The sequence below is a fragment of the Dermacentor variabilis genome, chromosome 10, assembly GCF_050947875.1.
Source record: "Dermacentor variabilis isolate Ectoservices chromosome 10, ASM5094787v1, whole genome shotgun sequence".
Classification (NCBI taxonomy): Eukaryota; Metazoa; Arthropoda; class Arachnida; order Ixodida; family Ixodidae; genus Dermacentor; species Dermacentor variabilis.
In genome coordinates, this window is record NC_134577.1 from 130,706,763 (window position 1) to 130,727,391 (window position 20,629).

Below are 20,629 nucleotides of genomic sequence, written 5' to 3' on the forward strand. Positions count from 1 at the left end.
GTCATGAGCTGCCCTCAATGCAGCAGGACAAGCGAAATAGAACACCTTCTACCGAGCTAGCACACCAGGTGTCGCGTGAGGGGAAAGGGCTATGTCACCCTTACTCGGCACAAGCGCTCCTCAACAGAGCCAAGCCAACACCTCCTAGATAGCAGGCCCGTGCACTCTGCTTTATGACATCATGCTGCATGGACTGAAATTTCCACTGTCAAGCCCAGCGTGACAGAGGCAGTAACGTCAAAATCACTGCAGCTTACTTGGGAGCGTCCCCATTAGATTCTATGGCAGTGGGGCAAGGTAGCATGACGTCGTGGATCGAAGTGCATCAGCCTTTGTGCTATCTAAGAGGCGTTGGAAGAGTGAGCGAAAGGGCGGTAGCGCACCAGGTGTTGCGTGAGGGCATCAGTGGCATGTGGTGCCGGCATCGCAGGCTGCCGCTGCTTGCTGGCTTAGGCAGCACATACATCACTCGCAACACAAGAATCGAAGGACCGCTTATTCAATTGGACATTAATGCTTTCACATTCACCATAGAAACACTTAGGGGTCCTCAGACTTTAGTTTTTTTCTTGATCGCAAATGTTGGCGCCAGTAAATTGCACATAACGGGTTTGTGTCAATGAGGTTCTGCTGTAGTAGAGAGATTAAAGGCAACAACTTGGAGCCGAGATAAGATGCCACGAAGTGTATTCTTCTGCGAAAGAGCAGTACTACAGTGAAAGCCGACTAATCCAAGAAATTTGGATTGATGGATAATTCGAAGAACTCTGTTGGTTCTGGCAAAGTCCTATGCATTTGAATATTCTCGAACTGGTAAAACGCAACAAGGAAATGAAGAAACAGCCAAGCCAACCAAAAGAAGAAACAGACTTTGTTCTTCAAACTGCATTGCAATCTCAAACTGTACCAGTGTGAGAACGCAATATGCACCAACTCACCCAATCTACAACGCTTGTGAATGGAGAAAAACTTGTGCGAATTCCAACTCCGAAACCTGCACCATGGTTATTTCAACCAAAATCTCTCACCCAGTGCACGTTACTGCGCACTCAGCTCGCACTAGTCTGAGGAGTTAAAAGGGAGGTGGAATTATGGGCACCTCCATTATTTGGAATGGAGTGGGTAAGGAATGCACTGCAACTCTGCTCAAAAGGCCATTTCTATGGCTTTGACAACTTGGGTCAGTTTATCACAGGTTCCACCGATTGTGCAGTGACTGAGATCTTAAGCGTCATGTTTTGCCAAGCCCACACTCGGTCCCCAGAAATTGTCGATACACTTGGTAGTTCTTTTACAGCTTGTGTTTTGGTTTTCTTCTGGCAAGCTGCGAATTTGTACAACTTTGACACTTTGTTGTGAAAGTGAAAGTTTATTTTCTTTTCAATGAAAAGAAGGCGCCAAGACAAAAGGCAAGAGCCTGACAAGGTCCCGGTCACCCACTCCCCCACGTAGCTTCCAAATTCACCCTGTAACTCTCCAACTTCGCCAGCACAACTTCAAAGGTACATGAGCATTCTAGTTGTGCAGAGTTGTTGCAACACTGCTGCATTACTTTTATGCAGTGTCAAACTGGGCCCGAGCAAGCATTTGCCAGACCTGATGCAATTACAATCCGAGCCACAGATTTTGATAATCACGTTATTAATCACGTTATTATGAGAGTCTGTTCTGTCCCCGTTTCTTCCTGGCCTTTTTTCCGCTCAACGAAACTACACATTATTAATAGTAAAAAAAGTTCTTCAAAGTGAAAGGCACAATGCAACAGTGCTAGGAGAGTCCATTAATGTCCACATGTCGTTAAAGAGTGTTTTGGAGCAGACAACACAACAGTGGCCCCACACTTCTTGACATCACACACGCATGCCAAAATGACTGGACTGTTGCTGTTTGTGAGATGGGCTTAGAGGAAGTGATGTCAAACTAAAATGTTTGGTTAAAATGTGTGCTTAAAGGCCCAGCATTTTTTGTGTGTGAAAGAACAATAGGCCCTTCGCCCTCAGTTAAAATGACAAACTGAGAATAGTTGGATGACTACACCCAGACCCCTTTAAAGAATGTGTGCTTCATGAAAAAATAAATGATGAGAAACAGACACGAACCGTGAAACAGGATGGGCGCCACGTTTCTCAGTGTGTGTGTTTTTCCCCATTTGTTTCCCCAAAGCACCAAATGGCTCAAAGCAACACTGCGCTTAAAAATGCATCATCGCCATTAACAGTGTACTAGCAACCGGCCTACCAGAGGTCTCGCAGTGCCAAGTGCTAGATGCCAAACAGCAGTGAGAGTGGGGTCACAAACAAGAGCAAGTGATCACTGCAGCACGCAAGCAGAGTGCCATGCAAGGGAGTGGTGCAGTCTACACCACTGCAGCGCATGCAAACAAACAGTGCAGGTTTTGCGTGGCCACACTGGGGGCACCCACGTATGGTGGAGGGACGTACCGAGGAAGGGATTGTGCAAGCACGCCCTCTCTCAGAGGTTCAGTGAGCGCGGCTTGAGGCTCAGCATCCACTGGCGGGCCTGCTGCGTCAGCTCCAGCTGGTCCCGCGTCTTTCCACACACCAGGGCACTGAACTTGTCCAACTGGCGTGGCAAAAAGGCACGGGTTACCTCTACAGTTTAGCTGCAGCAAAGTGCGCTTCCCATACAACAGCTATGTGGACCCACCAGCTAGCTATGCTCCTGCCTCAAACATGACTCTGGGCCTTTCAAAGAAAAAATTATTTTTAAGTTATCAATGACAAATAATTTATTTCCAATTTTTGAACCATCAGTGTCACACTGTGACAGTCGAGAGGGTGTTAATGCCACACACCATTTTGTCACCAGTGTTGCCCGACAACCAGTCAGCTCGTAACGATCGCCGTAGTGCACCATACACACAAATTCATGGTGCATCCACCTTGGTGGTGAGCACGACATTACACCAACACGAGTGCCCAAAATACCTTGCCAACCGCATGTGTCAGTGTCGGCATGACAAACACCTGAAATCAGGGCGAAAAAAGGCGTTGCGTGAAGCAATGTAGTGAGTGCAGATGGATGCCACTCGTGCTGAAATGAAGTCAAGAGTCTGACCAAATTTTGCCTGGTCTGGAAGAATCATGGCAAAAAGCAATACATACAACGGCCAAGGTGTAACAACCTGACAAATTGACCTTCACGTGGGAGTCTTGTTCACAATGAGCCATTGTGAACAAGGCTCTTGTGTGGAGGTAGAAATGTCAAGTTTTAAATAATGTTTAACCTTGGACGGTGTGTGCTTTTGTTTTTTGCCAGAGAGCTCGAATGTCACAAGTGGACACGTGGCGACATAGACAGCGGTCCCACTGCTTTGTTCTGAGCTCCCTTTTGCATGCACCACGTACAATTTTCAATGTACTACTCGCAGTGTGTTCCCTAACCCTTGAGCTCAGCTGGAACTCTGCACTTTGCTTCTTCATTCCTACTTGCCCTCCAGGTGTCGCCTGTTCCCTTCCCTTACGGCGGCCAGTGAGGCGTGGTTAGAGTTGGCCGCCGAGGGGCTCAAGCATGCAATCCTCTTGGTGCAACACATCCAATTGCTAACTCTTAAAGCGACTTGCATCAAAAAACTTCAACATGAATCATTAACCAACTAGCCCAAATTGCCATCTGAAACACCATGGAAGATGGCTTATAGATGGCTGCTTAATGCACACTGCTGCCTCCTTGCAAATGGTACATTTCATGTGAGCACTGATTCCTGACAATGCCTATCAAGTAGCATTATGTTTTCTTCATCAGTTATTTATTTTGCTCCCTAAAGCTTGCCATACACTACTGCATGTGGCTGCCTAACCAGCATTTCAGACAAGTCCAATTTCCTGTACTTTTCTACAGCACTACTACCAGAAGCAATGTACAACCCCCGAAATTCAGGATGCTGTATCATGACCTACTCGGCTTTTCTGATTTCTTTCATGCACACAATGTTCAAACTGCGGTGGCAGTTGATCAAGCTTACTGCCAGTAAGTTCACACAAGTGGTCTTCCTCAACAATCGAGCCCTGGAATCGTACACGAGCTAGACAACTAGATTGTGAATGGCTAGTAAGATCTTCACGAGGGCTAGTTGGTTCATATTTATAACCATGGTAGAACAGCACAAATAAAACAAGGACAATTCGACATCCACCCAATCCTAGCAATTCCTACAAAGGAAACCCATATTGGTTCCTCGAAAGAAAAGCCTCGCAGTTGAAGAAAAATTCATCCTGGTCTGGGACAGGAACCTAACACGAGTTAGCTCAGATGGTAGAGCGGCTGCCCCCGAAAGGCGGTGGTTTCAGGTTCGTGTCACAGACCAAGACAAATTTTATTCACTGTAAGGCTTTTCTTTCGAGGAACCCATATGGGTTTTCTTTGCAGGAATTGCTACAATTGGCTGGATGTCTAATTTTCCCTTCATTAATTACTTCTCTCGACCTTGTGGGTTTCCGTAGAACTATGACGTCAAACATAAAACAAGGACATGAAGAAACAAATACAATAGACAAGCGCTGACTGCCAACTGAAAGTTTATTTGAAATTCTCCAGCCATTTCATACCTTTTCCAGCATAGACATGAAAGATTATGATGTAGCTGTTTTTGCAGATGTATGTACGACTGGCATACACATACCTATGCTGGAAAAGGTATAAAATGGGTGGAGAATTCTCAAATCAACTTCCAGTTGGCTGTCAGCGCTTGTCTGTGGTATTTGTTTTTCATGTCCTTGTTTTACTTGTGGATTTTGCAGGACCAAACAATGGCAGAAGGACTGGCTGTTGTGCTAGTTCTATTACATTAACTCGAAAACTTAGCAGATATAGGGAACCGAGAAGAACCAACTCCACTACCAACTGGTCGTTTCTCTCAACACACCACTGATTTACACGCTTATTCGAGTGCATGCAACACGCCACTTCTTGATAGGAAAGCATGAAGGCGAATCAGAAAGAACTTCCACACTTGTCAGGTATAAGCATTCAAACAATCAGCTTTTAAATTGTTTGTGTGTTTAGAAAAATAAAACAGTTAATAGCAGCATTCGTCCCGATCGGTTCCCTGCTTCCAAATTGCACCAAGTTTTCCAGTGACAGCTTGCTGTCAGTAACGCTTCAACAAGGGAATTGTCAAAACATTGGGCAGAGATATCCCTTGGTCAATCACTGTTGACCACTCAGTCAGCTCATGTCTTTCGTTCTGGCGTTGTTGGCTTTGCCACAGTGTTTGTTTAAACATCTAACTGTACTTGGCCAAGGAACGTGGCCAGAGCTTGAAAGACTGGGTGACCTATGTTTTGCTTCATAAATGCTCACATGTATAGCGTGCATGTCACAAATGACAGCACCTGGTTATGGGAAAGCTTAAACACTCATGGTGTCTGCATGTTCTCAACTAGATGAACTAACGAATGAAGGCCTTGGGTAAAAATTCAAACAAGAAGCTTGTGGGGGGTTGACAGATGCATTTTTGTCAAAACCAAGAAATTCGCTACAATTCTTGCCAATATCGAGGCTTTCAGTGAGTTGTGACGATACAGCAGCACCAGCTTTAGGCACAACAACCTGGACACAGTCCAAACCCACTCATAAGAAAAAATTTACTGAAAACTGCTGGCCACATTGACACGCATACATTGTTTGCCCTTCGCCTGGTGATCGCTCGTTCATTTGCTAACTGTTGATCCCATGGCGCACCCACATTCATCAGAACATTCTCAATTGTTGTCTATGCTGTCACATAACCTTATAATCAGATTGCATGTGCGATGTGAATAGTGTCGCAGATTTCAGAAGGATTGCAAACAAAAGTGATCAGGCGGGAATTATTGATGAGTCGCATCACATATAGATAGCTGATGCATCTGACCCGTGCACAAAATTTTCGACAATGGACGCATGTGTTAGTCACTATCGTTGTGCTTTGAGTGTTAATTGTTCTTCCTGGGTGCACGTACGTCCAATAAAGAATCGGATTCCTGATCAACCGTTTTCATTATCGTCTGCTTCTTCACTGTCACAACAATGTGACAATATCATCACATTGGCAGGCCTGAGCTTCAATGGCCTCCATCAAGCATCGGGCTACAACATCCCTACCCTTGCCGTCCTCGACTGTGCTGCTCTTTCCTCGACACACGTCCTGTCACTCTGTTAGCTCAACAAGACAAAAACATACCGTGATTTGAGCCAGCGAATTACGTATCACAGGACCACGTGCCACAACACAGTTGAAAGCCGAATGAGCGTTGGGATGTTCAACAAAAAAATACAGTGAAACCTCAATATAATTCGAAGGCTGCCGGACCATAAAATTCTTTGAATTAAGCAGATTTTCGAATTAACCAAAATGAAGACGAAAAAAAATTATATATAATCACTGATGCGGGATTGCTTGGCGCGGTAGTTCGCCACCCCGAGTGCCATGTACCCCAGCTGGCTCACAACGCGTAGCACATAAAAATCGCCACCGCTGCACTCAACAAAGCTGCGAACGACATTCACGGAATCGATAACTGCTGCCAAAGTGTGTGCGAGGGTGCTTGACTCCAAAAATTCAGAGTTGATGGATATTCCAGACTTTGTGAATGCACGGTTTCACGGGTGAATTGAGGCCCCAAAGTTCGATTTTCCGAATTAAATCACTCATTCCGACCCGCACTACGCGTTCTTGGAGGCTGCCATGATGGATTTTTTCCTGGTTTGGCTTTCAGTGGCCTGCTCTATAGCCTCCAAGATTGGGAGACACAAGCTATCAGAAATAGAGCAAGCGCCACTCTCTAGTCTCAGAGGACATGTCCGCTCTTCCTTGGCTGACAAAAAGCTCCAGGAAACGGCACTTTTTCTTTTTTTCTTTCTGCTTTCTGTCAACACTATCGTCACAATAACTAAATGCGTGATCTGTTTTTTGTTTTTCTTTTCTTTTCCCCTAAAAGTGCTGGTTGCTATTTTGCACATGGTGTGTCCACTGAGCAGGTGTGTCTCGCAGATGTTGCACCTTTATGGGTGTTTGTGCAGCTCGGCATTTGTGTGAGCGAGTCCACTTCCTGTGTGTTCGCGAGAGTGGAGTGGTGCAAAGCTCGTTTCTTCAATCTCCATGGTGAACTCCACTGGCGGAGATCGCCAATGCAGTGACGCTCTTGTCAGACCGTATACGGAAACAACATCACCCTTGCGCAAATCCAAGCCAGTCTGACTGCCTCTAAGTGTAGTACAAGCAAGGTATTATTAGAGCTTTTTTTTAAGCTGCTCTATGCGTAGCAAGTTTTATTTTTTGGCTGAATGAGTTTTTCGGACAACCGTATTTATTCGAATCTAGGCAGATAATTTTTTTTTTTTTTTCGAATAATCATATACCAAACACGAGGGTCGGCTTAGATTGGAGGATTTTAAAAAACGCTTGAAACTGATAAATATGGTGCATAGCTAGTGCCATCTGGAAAAGTCAATATCGCAACCGCTACTAGCCATGCCAGTAGTCAAAATGAAGTACATGAACGATGTTGCCATTCTGACTTGTGTCGTATTGGCATGCAGCGTGGCGTTATCGTAATGGCACTAAACAGGCAATGCCACTATGCTGCCGCTTTCAAACAAAAAGGTGTGCTAGCCACAGAGGCGTTGTCAAATGTTCCAAGCCAAGTAGGACTTTGGCATCGATGAGAAATATGTCCGTCGTTGAGGGGGCAACGGGAGATGCTTTTTACGTGTACTGGCTGCAACGAGATGACAGTGATAAGGAAGATAGCGATCTGGAATGAGCCGGCATGCTCATATGAAATAAATGTTGTTTTCATTTTGTGAACGCTATCACTTTTCTTGTTCGGCCTAAATTTCAGGCAAGTATATATTAAAAAAAAATTTTTTTTTTTTCTCCTGGCGTTGGGCTGTCGGGGATTTGCTTAGAATCGGAGCCAGCCTATACTCGCAGACAACTTTCTGTGGCATTGAAGGGAGCGGTGGCGCAGCGGTGGCGTAGAGGTAGAACACCCGCCTCGCGTGCAAGAGGTCCGTGGTTCGAATCCCGGTGCCGGCAATTTTCCACCGGATTAAAAAAAAAAAATCCGCGTGTTGATAAAATGGCACAAACAGGCCTGGAGTGTGGCCTGATCCCGGTGACCAGAACCGGTAACGCACTCCCTCACCAGAGCAGGATTGGCCACCCTGGTGCAGTACTTGGCCCCAACCTCCTATGAACACAACAATCAAACCCCGGCCCTCAGTCCCCAGCAGCTGCGAAGCAACTGACCACGGCGGCGGTCAGACCTACGACGCAGCAGAGGGTGCTAAGAATCACTGGCTCCGGACAGGCCGCCATTGGAATATGAACCTGGCAACGTTTAACGCTAGAACGTTATCTAGTGAGGCGAGTCTAGCAGTGCTATTGGAGGAATTAGAGGGCAGTAAATGGGATATAATAGGGCTCAGTGAAGTTAGGAGGCCGAAAGAAGCATATACAGTGCTAAATAGCGGGCACGTCCTGTGCTACCGGGGCTTAGCGGATAGAAGGGAACTAGGAGTCGGATTCCTGATTAATAAGAATATAGCTGGTAACATACAGGAATTCTATAGCATTAACGAGAGGGTGGCAGGTCTTGTTGTGAAACTTAATAAAGGTACAAAATGAAGATTGTACAGGTCTACGCCCCTACATCCAGTCATGATGACCAGGAAGTCGAAAGCTTCTATGAAGACGTGGAATCGGCGGTGGGGAGAGTGAAAACTAAATACACTATACTAATGGGCGACTTTAATGCCAAGGTAGGCAAGAAGCAGGCTGGAGACAAGGCAGTGGGGGAATATGGCATAGGCACTAGGAATAGCAGGGGAGAGTTATTAGTAGAGTTTGCGGAACAGAATAATATGAGGATAATGAATACCTTCTTCCGCAATGAACGTGGAGGAGCCCGAACGGCGAGACTAGAAATGAAATAGACTTCATACTCTGCGCTAACCCTGGCATCATACAAGATGTGGACGTGCTCGGCAAGGTGCGCTGCAGTGACCACAGGATGGTAAGAACTCGAATTAGCCTAGACCTGAGGAGGGAACGGAAGAAACTGGTACATAAGAAGCCGATCAATGAGTTAGCGGTAAGAGGGAAAATAGAGGAATTCCAGATCAAGTTACAGAACAGGTATTCAGCTTTGACTCAGGAAGAGGACCTTAGTGTTGAAGCAATGAACGACAATCTTGGGGGCATCATTAAGGAGTGTGCAATGGAAGTCGGTGGTAACTCCGTTAGGCAGGATACCAGCAAACTATCGCAGGAGACGAAAGATCTGATCAAGAAACGCCAATGTATGAAAGCATCTAACCCTACAGCTAGAATAGAACTGGCAGAACTTTCGAAGTTAATCAACAAGCGTAAGACAGCTGACATAAGGAAGTATAATATGGATAGAATTGAACATGCTCTCAGGAGCGGAGGAAGCCTAAAAACAGTGAAGAAGAAACTAGGAATTGGCAAGAATCAGATGTATGCGTTAAGAGACAAAGCCGGCAATATCATTACTAATATGGATGAGATAGTTCAAGTGGCTGAGGAGTTCTATAGAGATTTATACAGTACCAGTGGCACGCACGACGATAATGGAAGACAAAATAGTCTAGAGGAATTCGAAATCCCGAAGGTAACAGCGGAAGAAGTAAAGAAAGCCTTAGGAGATATGCAAAGGGGGAAGGCAGCTGGGGAGGATCAGGTAACAGCAGATTTGTTGAAGGATGGTGGACAGATTGTTCTAGAGAAACTGGCCACCCTGTATACACAATGCCTCATGACCTCGAGCGTACCGGAATCTTGGAAGAACGCTAACATAATCCTAATCCATAAGAAAGGGGACGCCAAAGACTTGAAAAATTATAGACCGATCAGCTTACTGTCCGTTGCCTACAAAGTATTTACTAAGGTAATTGCAAATAGAATGAGGAACACCTTAGACTTCTGTCAACCAAAGGACCAGGCAGGATTCCGTAAAGGCTACTCAACAATAGACCATATTCACACTATCAATCAAGTGATAGAGAAATGTGCAGAATATAAGCAACCGTTGTATATAGCTTTCATTGATTACGAGAAAGCGTTTGATTCAGTCGAAACCTCAGCAGTCATGGAGGCATTACGGAATCAGGGTGTAGATGAGCCATATGTAAAAATACTGGAAGATATCTATAGCGGCTCCACAGCCACCGTAGTCCTCCATAAAGCAAGCAACAAAATTCCAATAAAGAAAGGCGTCAGGCAGGGAGATACGATATCTCCAATGCTATTCACAGCGTGTTTACAGGAGGTATTCAGAGACCTGGATTGGGAAGAATTGGGGATAAAAGTTAATGGAGAATACCTTAGTAACTTGCGATTCGCTGATGATATTGCCTTGCTTAGTAACTCAGGGGACCAATTGCAATGCATGCTCACTGACCTGGAGAGGCAAAGCAGAAGAGTGGGTCTAAAGATTAATATGCAGAAAACTAAAGTAATGCTTAACAGTCTCGGGAGAGAACAGCAATTTACAATAGGCAGCGAGGCACTGGAAGTCGTAAGGGAATACATCTACTTAGGGCAGGTAGTGACGGCGGATCCGGATCATGAGACGGAAATAATCAGAAGAATAAGAATGGGCTGGAGTGCGTTTGGCAGGCATTCCCAAATCATGAACAGCAGGTTGCCGTTATCCCTCAAGAGAAAAGTATATAATAGCTGTGTCTTACCAGTACTCACCTACGGGGCAGAAACCTGGAGGCTTACGAAAAGGGTTCTACTCAAATTGAGGACGACACAACGAGCTATGGAAAGAAGAATGATAGGTGTAACGTTAAGGGATAAGAAAAGAGCAGATTGGGTGAGGGAACAAACGCGAGTTAATGACATCTTAGTTGTAATCAAGAAAAAGAAATGGGCATGGGCAGGACATGTAATGAGGAGGGAAGATAACCGATGGTCATTAAGGGTTACGGACTGGATCCCAAGGGAAGGGAAGCGTAGCAGGGGGCGGCAGAAAGTCAGGTGGGCGGATGAGATTAAGAAGTTTGCAGGGACGGCATGGCCACAATTAGTACATGACCGGGGTTGTTGGAGAAGTATGGGAGAGGCCTTTGCCCTGCAGTGGGCGTAACCAGGCTGATGATGATGATGAAGGGAAAGCTACGTAGTCAAAGCGCACACAAATGAGGGTGCTTCTGAAAAGAGTCCCGTGTTTTCATCCACGTTAGTTTAAGCTGGGGAAGAGAAAGCCTAAACTCCTTATCAGCAACAGTTATATACGATAAAACACACCACTGAACATAAAAGTTAACTTATTTTGCGGCTTTTCCCTTCCATGTCTGAAGGGAAAAGCAGCGTCGATTCAGCATCTACTCTGAGTAACGAAAGCACCGGCAAACGCTGGCGGACTACTTGACGTGGTAACACATGTGCAGAAGCTCCACCCCCGTAGATTTCCATGCATAACCACAGAAGGTTGTCCGCGAGTATAGATTCGAATAAATAAAGAATTTTCCGGTCACCACAAGGTCTGCAAAGTCTTTGCAGACCTTGCGGTGTGTGCAGACCTTTGCAAAGACTTTGCAGACCTTGCGCTGTGTGCAAGACTATATGTGGCGCCCTTGCCTAAGAGTCGCACGTTGCTGCCAGCCAGAAACTACAAATTATCCAGATAGAGCTGCGCGGGCTATTCAAATTATTCGATAGAATGTGCATCGAAAATTACAGGACCGCTCAAATTATTCAGATTAACTGAGCTAATTTGAGTCAATTGAATTGAAATGCGAAGAACAAGCACATAGCTCACACCAGTCACTCAGTGTCAATGAGTGAATGTGTCCAGTGTAACCAAGCGTTTGCGCTGTTGCCCACCCACGTATTGAAAAGCGGAATAGGATTAGTTTGTATGCATTGTCTGTTTTCTCTGCTGTCACGTAAAGTGACCTAATGTACATTCCGGGAACGATTGTGTGTATCCAGCAGCCTATCCGCTCTATGAGTTACTGGTATTCTACTTCCTCTCGACTAGCACATGAGCTACATGATGCTAACATCATGTCCATCACTTCATTTCCATCCACATTTTGTTTCACCAACCAAAATACTCCTGTGCAGCGTTGAGAGAGTGACTACTAATCATGGACTCTTGTTCCTCAAAGGGGTCCGAACCACCCTTTGGGTTTGGTGAAAAAACATGATACACGGATGCCATACGCTGCTGTGAACTGAACTGTGAGCTGTCAGCTGAATTTTGCAGCCGTCAAGGGCGCTTGGAGCTTGCAAGCGGAACACGAAGTCGCCTTTTTCTTAAACATTTTCTTTTGAACAGAAGCCTTCTCCTCACTCTTTTTGGGCTGTAATATTTAATAAATAGTAGGTTGGCTATTGGCCAATAGATCGCATCAAGCAAGAAGGTTGTTTGGATTTGTGCGGTTCTTCCTACTGTTATTGCATATATTTATTGACACAGTTTAATAAACAGGCTGAAGCAAGTGAAAATCTGTGTTTCAAATTTCGATACGAATTACACACTTCCGGAAGTGCGACTATCGTATGCTCACGCTCACCCGTGATACCGATGCAGGTATCATGGGTGACTTTGGCTGCACTGTTGATCAGTGTTGTGGCCATCGGGTCTCGCTAATTTCTGTTAGTTCTGAACAGTCAATTAGCCTCGAACCATGTAAGACTTGAAGTCAGACTAGACGTATAATTGCAAGCGCATACTCACTTCTGGCTAGACGCCTTGGCAGAATTTGCTTCATGCTAATCGACTGAGTAAAATGCATAATTCGGATTCGGCTACCATCTATTGGTCAAGCTGGTGCAAGACAAAGGTGGTCTGCATCACACAGCATGGCCGGACTGCAGCATAGTGCGAGCGTGCACTCCACCCCTGTCAGGCAAACAGTTGGCCACCACAAGCCATGTAGCGTAGATACTGCGGCTGCCGCAGGGTGCCGTGGCTCAAAGACCGAACACCAACCTCCGACGAACGGGTCATCTGCTTCCTGAGTGGCACACCATCAAGGTGTGTCACCATCGTGGCCGAAGCTCGTTACATTAGGAATCCTTTTACACAAGTCCGAAGTGTGGCATCCATCGCTTAGCCAATGTGACCGCTGCCAACGTACTTGGACGAGCGAACATGAAGATGAAGTTGGATTGACTCTCGAAAATTGTCTGATTGTCATAGAGATAAGTGCGAAAGGAAATGCGCTACTCATGTTACTATGTTACTTAGCCACGCGTGACTATCTGGTACACTGTGTATAGCACAGCAAAGGGACGAGACACTGAACTCAACCGTAAGCAGAGGCATAGCATCTGACTTTGGTAAGAGGAAGGCACCAAAATCATAACTAGTGGCGTCTGCATGAGCACCTAATGTCAAATTTGAACTGCATGCCATGTTTAGTAGGCGGAGAGTTTTGGGCATGCCTCGCTCTGTCATTGCAGTGCAAGGCACTGAAGGAGTGGAAGAACCGCGAATGGGATCTGTGATCGCCAATAGTGCCGCTTTTGCTTAATGCACTGAAGTACTTTTTGGGGCGAAGTATTTCTGAAATAGTCTGTTTTCATGTCAAATACATTTCTCGACTCTGATAAAAAGTGGTTCAGGACCCCTTTAAAGGCCAACTACAATGGAATTTCAGTTTGGCTGAATTTGTTACGAATGAGCAGTACACACCACTGCAAAGCCACGCGGCTGGTAATTGATTGCAAAGTTTAAGTGATTGCAATGCCATGCTTTGAGTGAGTATTGATTCTTGGCAAAAGTAGGGACCAAGGGAGTCGTCGGAAGCGTTTTATATTAAAAAGAAAGGGTCCGATAGCGTCAGCGATACCTCTATCATATTATATTCCACCGAAGTGTGCTTTATCCAAAGTATGTTATCATGACCACGTTCTGTCACACCTTGGCTCCCTGCGCATGAGCAGAAGTTGTCTTTTCTTCTGTATGTTTTTTCAGACTGTCATTAAACAGTTGGTAGTTTGGCGCTTCACTGTCTTCCTTTGTTCCGTCCCTTTTCAAGAATGTATTTTGCACCACAAAGTATACCTAGGAAAGCATGCCTTATCGCTGGAGATGAAGGGATGCATTATAAGAGACAGAAAGTGGGATGAAGGTGTCGGCGGTGGCCAAATACAGCGTTTCGGACACAACCGTGTCGACCATATATATAAACCAATATAAAAGAACAAGGACAAATTGTGGAAGCAACTGCAGCAAGATTCACCTTCCCTGTCACGGAAGAGAATACGTACGTTGAAGTACGTAGACGTGAACGCAGCGCTGTTCAGATGGTTCCATGAAGTTAGGGCTCAGAGCAAACCAGTGAGCGTCCCCATGCTCCAACAAAAAGCCAAGTCCCTTGGTGCTCTTTTAGGCCACGATGATTTCAACCCACTTAATGAATGGATCCAGTGATTCAAGGATCGCCATGGCATCAGCTGCAAAATGGTGTGCGATGAAAGCGGTGATGTCAACGAGTCCATCGAAGTCTGGCTTCGCTTAAATTTGGAAACCATGCTGTCCATGTGCAGGGACAGCGACGTATACAATGCCGACAAAGCTGGCATATTTTATAACCTTCTGCCCAACCGCACTCTTGCGCTGAGAAACGAAGCCTGCTCTGACTGCAAGGCCTAACCGCACTCTTGCGCTGTGACACGAAGCCTGCTCTGGCTGCAAGGCCTCAAAAGAGCGCATAACTGTGTTCTGCGCTAACATGGATGGAAGGGACAAGTGCTGCCTGTTTGTCATTGGAAAATCAGCGAGGCCACGTTGCTTTAAAAAGCGAGAGTGCCTGCCAATGACATGGAAATCCAACAAAAAGACGTGGATGATGCAAGACATGTTTACAAACTGGCTTTGTAAGTTCGATGAAGACGTGAAGGCAGAGAACCGACAGGTCGCGCTCATTCTCGACAATTGCACAGCCCCCAACATCAAGCCAAAGTTGACTGCAGTAAAGTTAAAGTTTCTGCCTGCCAACACAACTGCAAAATGTCAGCCACTCGACCAGGGTGTCATCGCAACCGTAAAGGCACTTTACAAAAAACGCATCTGCAAGAGAGCTTTGCCAAGTGTGCAGCAGCAGCAGCGTCTTAAGGTGAATTTAAGGGGTGTGATTGATTTGGTTGCCGCTTCGTGGTGGCAGGTAAAAACCACGACAATAAGCAAGTGCTTTAAGAAAGCAGGCTTCGTACGCAATGCAGAGGCTCTTAACGCCGAGAGCCGAGTGACAATGTTGTCGATGAGACAGTCAACACCGACGACGTGTAGTCCGGCTTTGTTGAAAGCAAGTTTGTTTCCGCCACAGACACCTTCCAAGAATATGTCGATACCAGTGAGTCAGAGCTTCCTGTCTGCGAGGAAGCGAGCACGGATGATGCGATCGTCACAGCTGTGCACGGTAGCACAGAGCTTGCAACCGAAGTTGAGTCGGACGACGATGTCGACCCGACGCCAGACTCAGATGCCCTGTGTGAAGACGCTTTGGAATACCTCAGCAAAGCGAAGATGTACTGCACGAAGAACAGTTTGAGTGAGAAAGCACTTCAGTGCTTAAGCTTTGTAGAGGACGAAATTGTTCGAAGCGTTGTTAAAAAAAAATCTCCAGATGAAAATAACAGCGTTCTTCTGCTGATGCCGCACTTGTCAGAAGAACTTGGTTTCTGTGCTGTGTTGCGATTGCGTTGTATGTGTGTGTGAGCGAAATATGTAATAAATTGTGCTTGAAAAATGGGTAGTCCATTTGGCATAGGCAAAAGCCGAAAAAATCATGCTTTGGTTATAACGCGGTGGCGTTTATAGTGCGGATTTTTAAAACTCCCATAACTTAGCGTTATAAGCGGTCTACACTGTAGTAGCTTGACAGAAGGTAATCAGTGAGCGTGCGGGCAGGCCACAGAAACTGCAACAGCACATAGTGTGATCTCTGAAGTTATGGTCACGTGATGCTCAGTGACTTTATTTTTGTTCGAATTTTCGTGCACTAAAGTGGGGTTGCGGGCCTTACATGAATAAATATGGCATATTACAGTGAATCGGTATATAGCTAGCCGGTTCTTCCGTCTGTCTGTTGGTTGCCTGTATGCCGAAAACTCCTGTGGCGAAACCCCAGGCACATGCATGAGAAAAAAAGAGACAGAGAGAGAAAGAGAAGCGCGTGATTAGCCAACACCACCTAGGTGGGACAAGGCCTGCTTATTCCGATCCATGACGTCACGCTACCTGGCCCGAAATTTCCATGAACAAGGCTGGCGTGATGAAAGCAGTGACGTCAAAATCACTACTGCCTACTCAGGGGCATTCCCATTAGATTCCATGGCAGTCAGGCCAGGTAACGTGACGTCATGGATGAGAGTGAAAAGGCCTTCTGTTATCTAGGTGGTGTTTGATCAGCTGCGCCAGTAGTGATGTTGTTGTTCTCTGTCGCAGCCATTTCTCTATGGCTCCAAAATGGGTAGGCCACGCGTCATATGCACTCCTGAGGAGCCGCCAGCTTTTGACCAACAACGCCGCGAGCGGAAACGGTAACGAGCTCGTCTACGCCGTCCCGATTCTGCAGCCCAGGCACGAGAACAGGCTTGTGCAGCCGAATGCAAGCAGCAACTGCGTACCGAGAATTTGGCAGCCTACCAAGCTGTTGTTTAACGAACCATCGGGATTCACCCAGTAATAAACACCGGCGCCGCACATTTCAGCGTCGCTGGTCAACCATCTGTATGGAGTGCTTGCACGGCGATTTATTGATGTTACACAATACTAAATATTTTGCACAATGCAAATAGAAAGCACTGTTCACAATTTTTCAATTTTCTAACATCTCCTTTCTTGAGGTCTGCTATGCCATGGGGCACCTTGGTTCCATAGCATACTTTGCAGTAGTACCACAGTTTACAAGAAGAGAAGGGATGTGTGTGCATTTAAAAATGGTCATCAAAAGCAAGCAGTGAATAAATGGACACCCAACCACTCCCATATTTCAGTGCGAAGGCAGCAATGTGAGAAACGTGCTGCATCTACACACATTGGGGAACTGTGGAGTAAATGACCCTGAGGTGCCCGAGTGTATTTTCACAAAGGTCCCGAAAGTTCCTTACATTTTTTTCCCCTGATTGTTCTGAGCGCATCTGTTTGGTTTGGCAAGCCAGCATTAAAATAATTTTAAGAAACGATGCTGAACCTGCAGTAGGCAGGGCACTGAATCTGTAGAACTGACATCCAATTGCAGAAATGAATAAAGCGGTTTCACAGGCAATCTTTATAAGTGGGTTTTCCACTGTGTCCTGGTGTTCTAGACATTCTTTCCAAAAGGTTTCCACCAGCAATGTTGACGATCCACTCACTCAACACTGGAACAACTTGCGTGCAAGTGCACATGCACCTCTCGCCACAAGCCAAGAACAACGGGGCCATCTAAATTAGGTTGTTCCTCTCGGAACAACCTAATTGTAGCTACTCTCTTCCCAGAGGTAGTTTGTGTTAACAGTAGATCGACGAAACCCAGAATACATGACAGTGACTCCGCTCATTAACTTATAAAAGCAAAATGTTTGTTAGCTACGCTTGTCGATATGACACCAGCACTGTTCCCTTAACGTTTTGTCTAGCTTTTGTGCTGTTTGCCATATTATGCCTATTAAACTTATTTCTAGGCTACAGCTACAGATCTAAATTTTTTTAGTGCGAATAAGACAAGAAAAAGCCCGGGACACACACGGCGCTGTGTGTATCCTGTGTCTAGCCTTACTTGCACTGGAAAACTCAGCTGAAGATGCCATATCAACAAGCGCACATTGCTACTCTGGTCAACTATAGCTATAGGGTCTGTTGTAACTTTACACGTATCAGCTCAACAAAGAAGGTCAACCCATCTGGTACAGGTTTTGTCCCCTTGCATGTGTTTGCTTTGCAGTACGCTTTCGGCAAGCCAGCACAAAGGGAATGCACAATTTTTCACAATTAAGCTTTTGCTGCTAAATGTGTTGTAATGTGAACCTAATTTCAGCAGATCCTTCATAAACTTGACACTTGGATTTGAAAGTGTAGCAGCACTCAATGGCTAGTCACAAATTTAATGCACAATTATCTACCATTCGGTCAACTTCTGTCCCTTTGAGGGTCAATGCAGTAAATAAACAGCATTGTGAACAACGCTGTTTATCTTTCCTTTAGTAAGTTCCAAATGGTCGATGCCGTCGGCACCGTATATGTGTTGAAAAACGTGCCAATTTTCTATCTATTTGTTGCTGAGCAAGCACTGTCACCCTGCGTACATGTATCAAGCGATGCAGCATTTTCTTTTTTTCCGCGGCTTTTTTTACACTGGCATTTCAGAAACTGCTCGTGCGGTGGTTAGTTTTGGTTTTGTTTTGCGGGTCGTTTCCTTTCGTTGCACTCTTAAAAACTGGTATCCCTCTGGTTGCTCATCTCTCTCCGCCAGGGGCTGGTGTATACAAACGATGCTGCGATGCCCGCGTTTCTTTTCTCGAGACAATGAAAGCTGATTGCCCCACAGTGGCTACAGAATGAAGGACTCCTTTCTGATTAGTTTGGTTTTTCTGACAGGTGCACAGCCATGGAGCTTTTTTGAGTGTGCTCACAAACACGTGGTTCAATTATGCCATGGGCGCTGGTTGCTCTGGTGCCAGTAAGTCAAGCGGTGATTCCACCAATGCAGACCCAAGTGCCGAATCAGAATATATCTATTTCAGTGTATCTATTTTTTTTTATTCTCATTATGAATTTATGGAAGCCCAACTGTGCTCCTGAATAAACAATTCACGTTTACATACGGCAAATGTTTTTTTTTTTTCTTTTTATGGTCACTCTAGAAAAACTGCGGTAATAATTTTCTGATATAGGTCAGTCTGACAATTTTTAATCTGCAATAAAAAAATTCGACACTGGGAAATTGCCTTTAGAGAAAAAAGAACTGAACCTAGAAAGCATTAAACTCCAATGGCAGTTCAATTATTGGGCAGAATGAACTGAAAAGCAGGGTGGATAAAAGAGGAGAGAGCTGAATGTGCAGTTCCTATGAATACAGCACAACTGTGCTATTGTGCCACAAAGGCACCCACAGAACTAGGTACGCCCATGTCGTGGGCCTCATACGTCCAGCCTCCGCAGTTAAGCCTCAATGTAACAATGTAAGAATGGAAAATAAAATCTCCAACATGCCGCACTGTAAACTTGGGTGTTTTGTGACAAGTCTCCACTACAGGTGCACCACTACCATATGCAGATTAACAATCTCGCTGTGTGCGTCCATTTGGAGTATCGCTACCAGAGCAGGCGTCGAGTACAAAGCACATTCTTTTTCTGTTAAAAATTGCATGTTTAACTGGCCCGCTGTAATTCCCACCATTTGAAAGCACGCATTCATGTTGCAAATGGCTGACCCTGTGGCACGCGTAAGCATAGCCACAGCAGTTGTGTGTGTGCAATGTTGCTTGGTTGGCATTCCATCGTTACAAGTTAAATGTGAGTGCAGTCAATGTGAAAAGAGTACGGTGTAAAATGAGAAGGGATGCTCCCCTGAGAAGGGATCCTCAGGGTGTTTTGTATTGCAATGGTGACTGATTTGAGAGGAAAAAAAGACAGAATATAGCTAAAGTTAAAAAAAAAGGAAGTAAAAAAGTACTCCTTCGTCTTTATACTGGTCTGGCACAATTTCAGTGAACTGCACTTTCTGCTTTCATAAACAGTGCAACCACAGTAGGTGCAGGCGTCGACATTCCACGATCATAATGCCATTCACACTGAACTTGAAGACACCACGGTGGAAATTATTCGTGAACACTGTACGTATTAACAACTATCAGCTGGGACAAACAATGGCAAGCGAAGTCTCGTCGGCCACATCAGGCTTCGAACAAGGCGAAAAAAATGTGAGCCACTGTCGACAGGAGCTGGACCATCGAAACAAACAAATGGCAGGCCGTCAAGCGAGCACAATCGCAGTGATTGCCGGCGTGTACCACGAGTGTATGTCGCTCATTCCCAGACGACTGCATTGCGTATGCTTATTCCTGCATGACAAATGCACATTATATACCGTGGGATGTCATTCGCGAGTAATGGTCACCCCCGAACGAAAATCCGGAAAATTCACACGGAATTCTCGTCTCTAACACCAAATTAGTGTACTCGTCGAATAATATACGTGCTACAGTTAACTGCATCAGATCATTTCTTTTTTGAATTTTATTGAAATTGATTTTATTGAAGACTGTTGAACTTCTAAACGATAGTCCACGGCTCTGTTAAACTTGGGGATATTGACATCGTGAAACGTTTGAAGCCCCAAGAACCAACACCACAGCCAAATCCATGTACCAACCACGATTCCCACAATTCCCTCTAGTAATTTCAGTAAGAAACTCTATAGAGTGGCACTAGATGAGTGCCCTGCCGAGCAACGTCTCTCGAGTCACTGTCATGTGACTTGGCTTGGGCGCAATGCATGGGTGCAGTGAGACAAGACAACAGGCAAGCAGGCAGCATGCAGTGCATGGGGGGGTGCTACCTGGCGGAGCCTCCGCGACGAAGGCGTGCTTTCCGAGTGCCGGGTGCGAAACGTGAGCAGACCGTGCTGGACTGGCTTGGGCTGTGCAGTGTCAACA

At 45.6% G+C, this 20,629-nt stretch overlaps 1 protein-coding gene across 1 annotated transcript in view; it reads right to left on the reverse strand.

Annotated features, from left to right (window-relative positions):
- The window catches only part of LOC142560961 (myb-related protein B-like), a 315,010-nt gene that overhangs the window by 7,528 nt on the left and 286,853 nt on the right, over positions 1-20,629 (reverse strand). The window contains exons 17-18 of the mRNA XM_075673395.1: positions 20,533-20,613; positions 2,442-2,583 (exon numbers count right to left, since the gene is read on the reverse strand). Coding sequence (XP_075529510.1) covers positions 2,473-2,583; positions 20,533-20,613 — 192 coding nt within the window. The 3' untranslated portion in view covers positions 2,442-2,472. The remainder of the gene's footprint in view (positions 1-2,441; positions 2,584-20,532; positions 20,614-20,629) is intronic.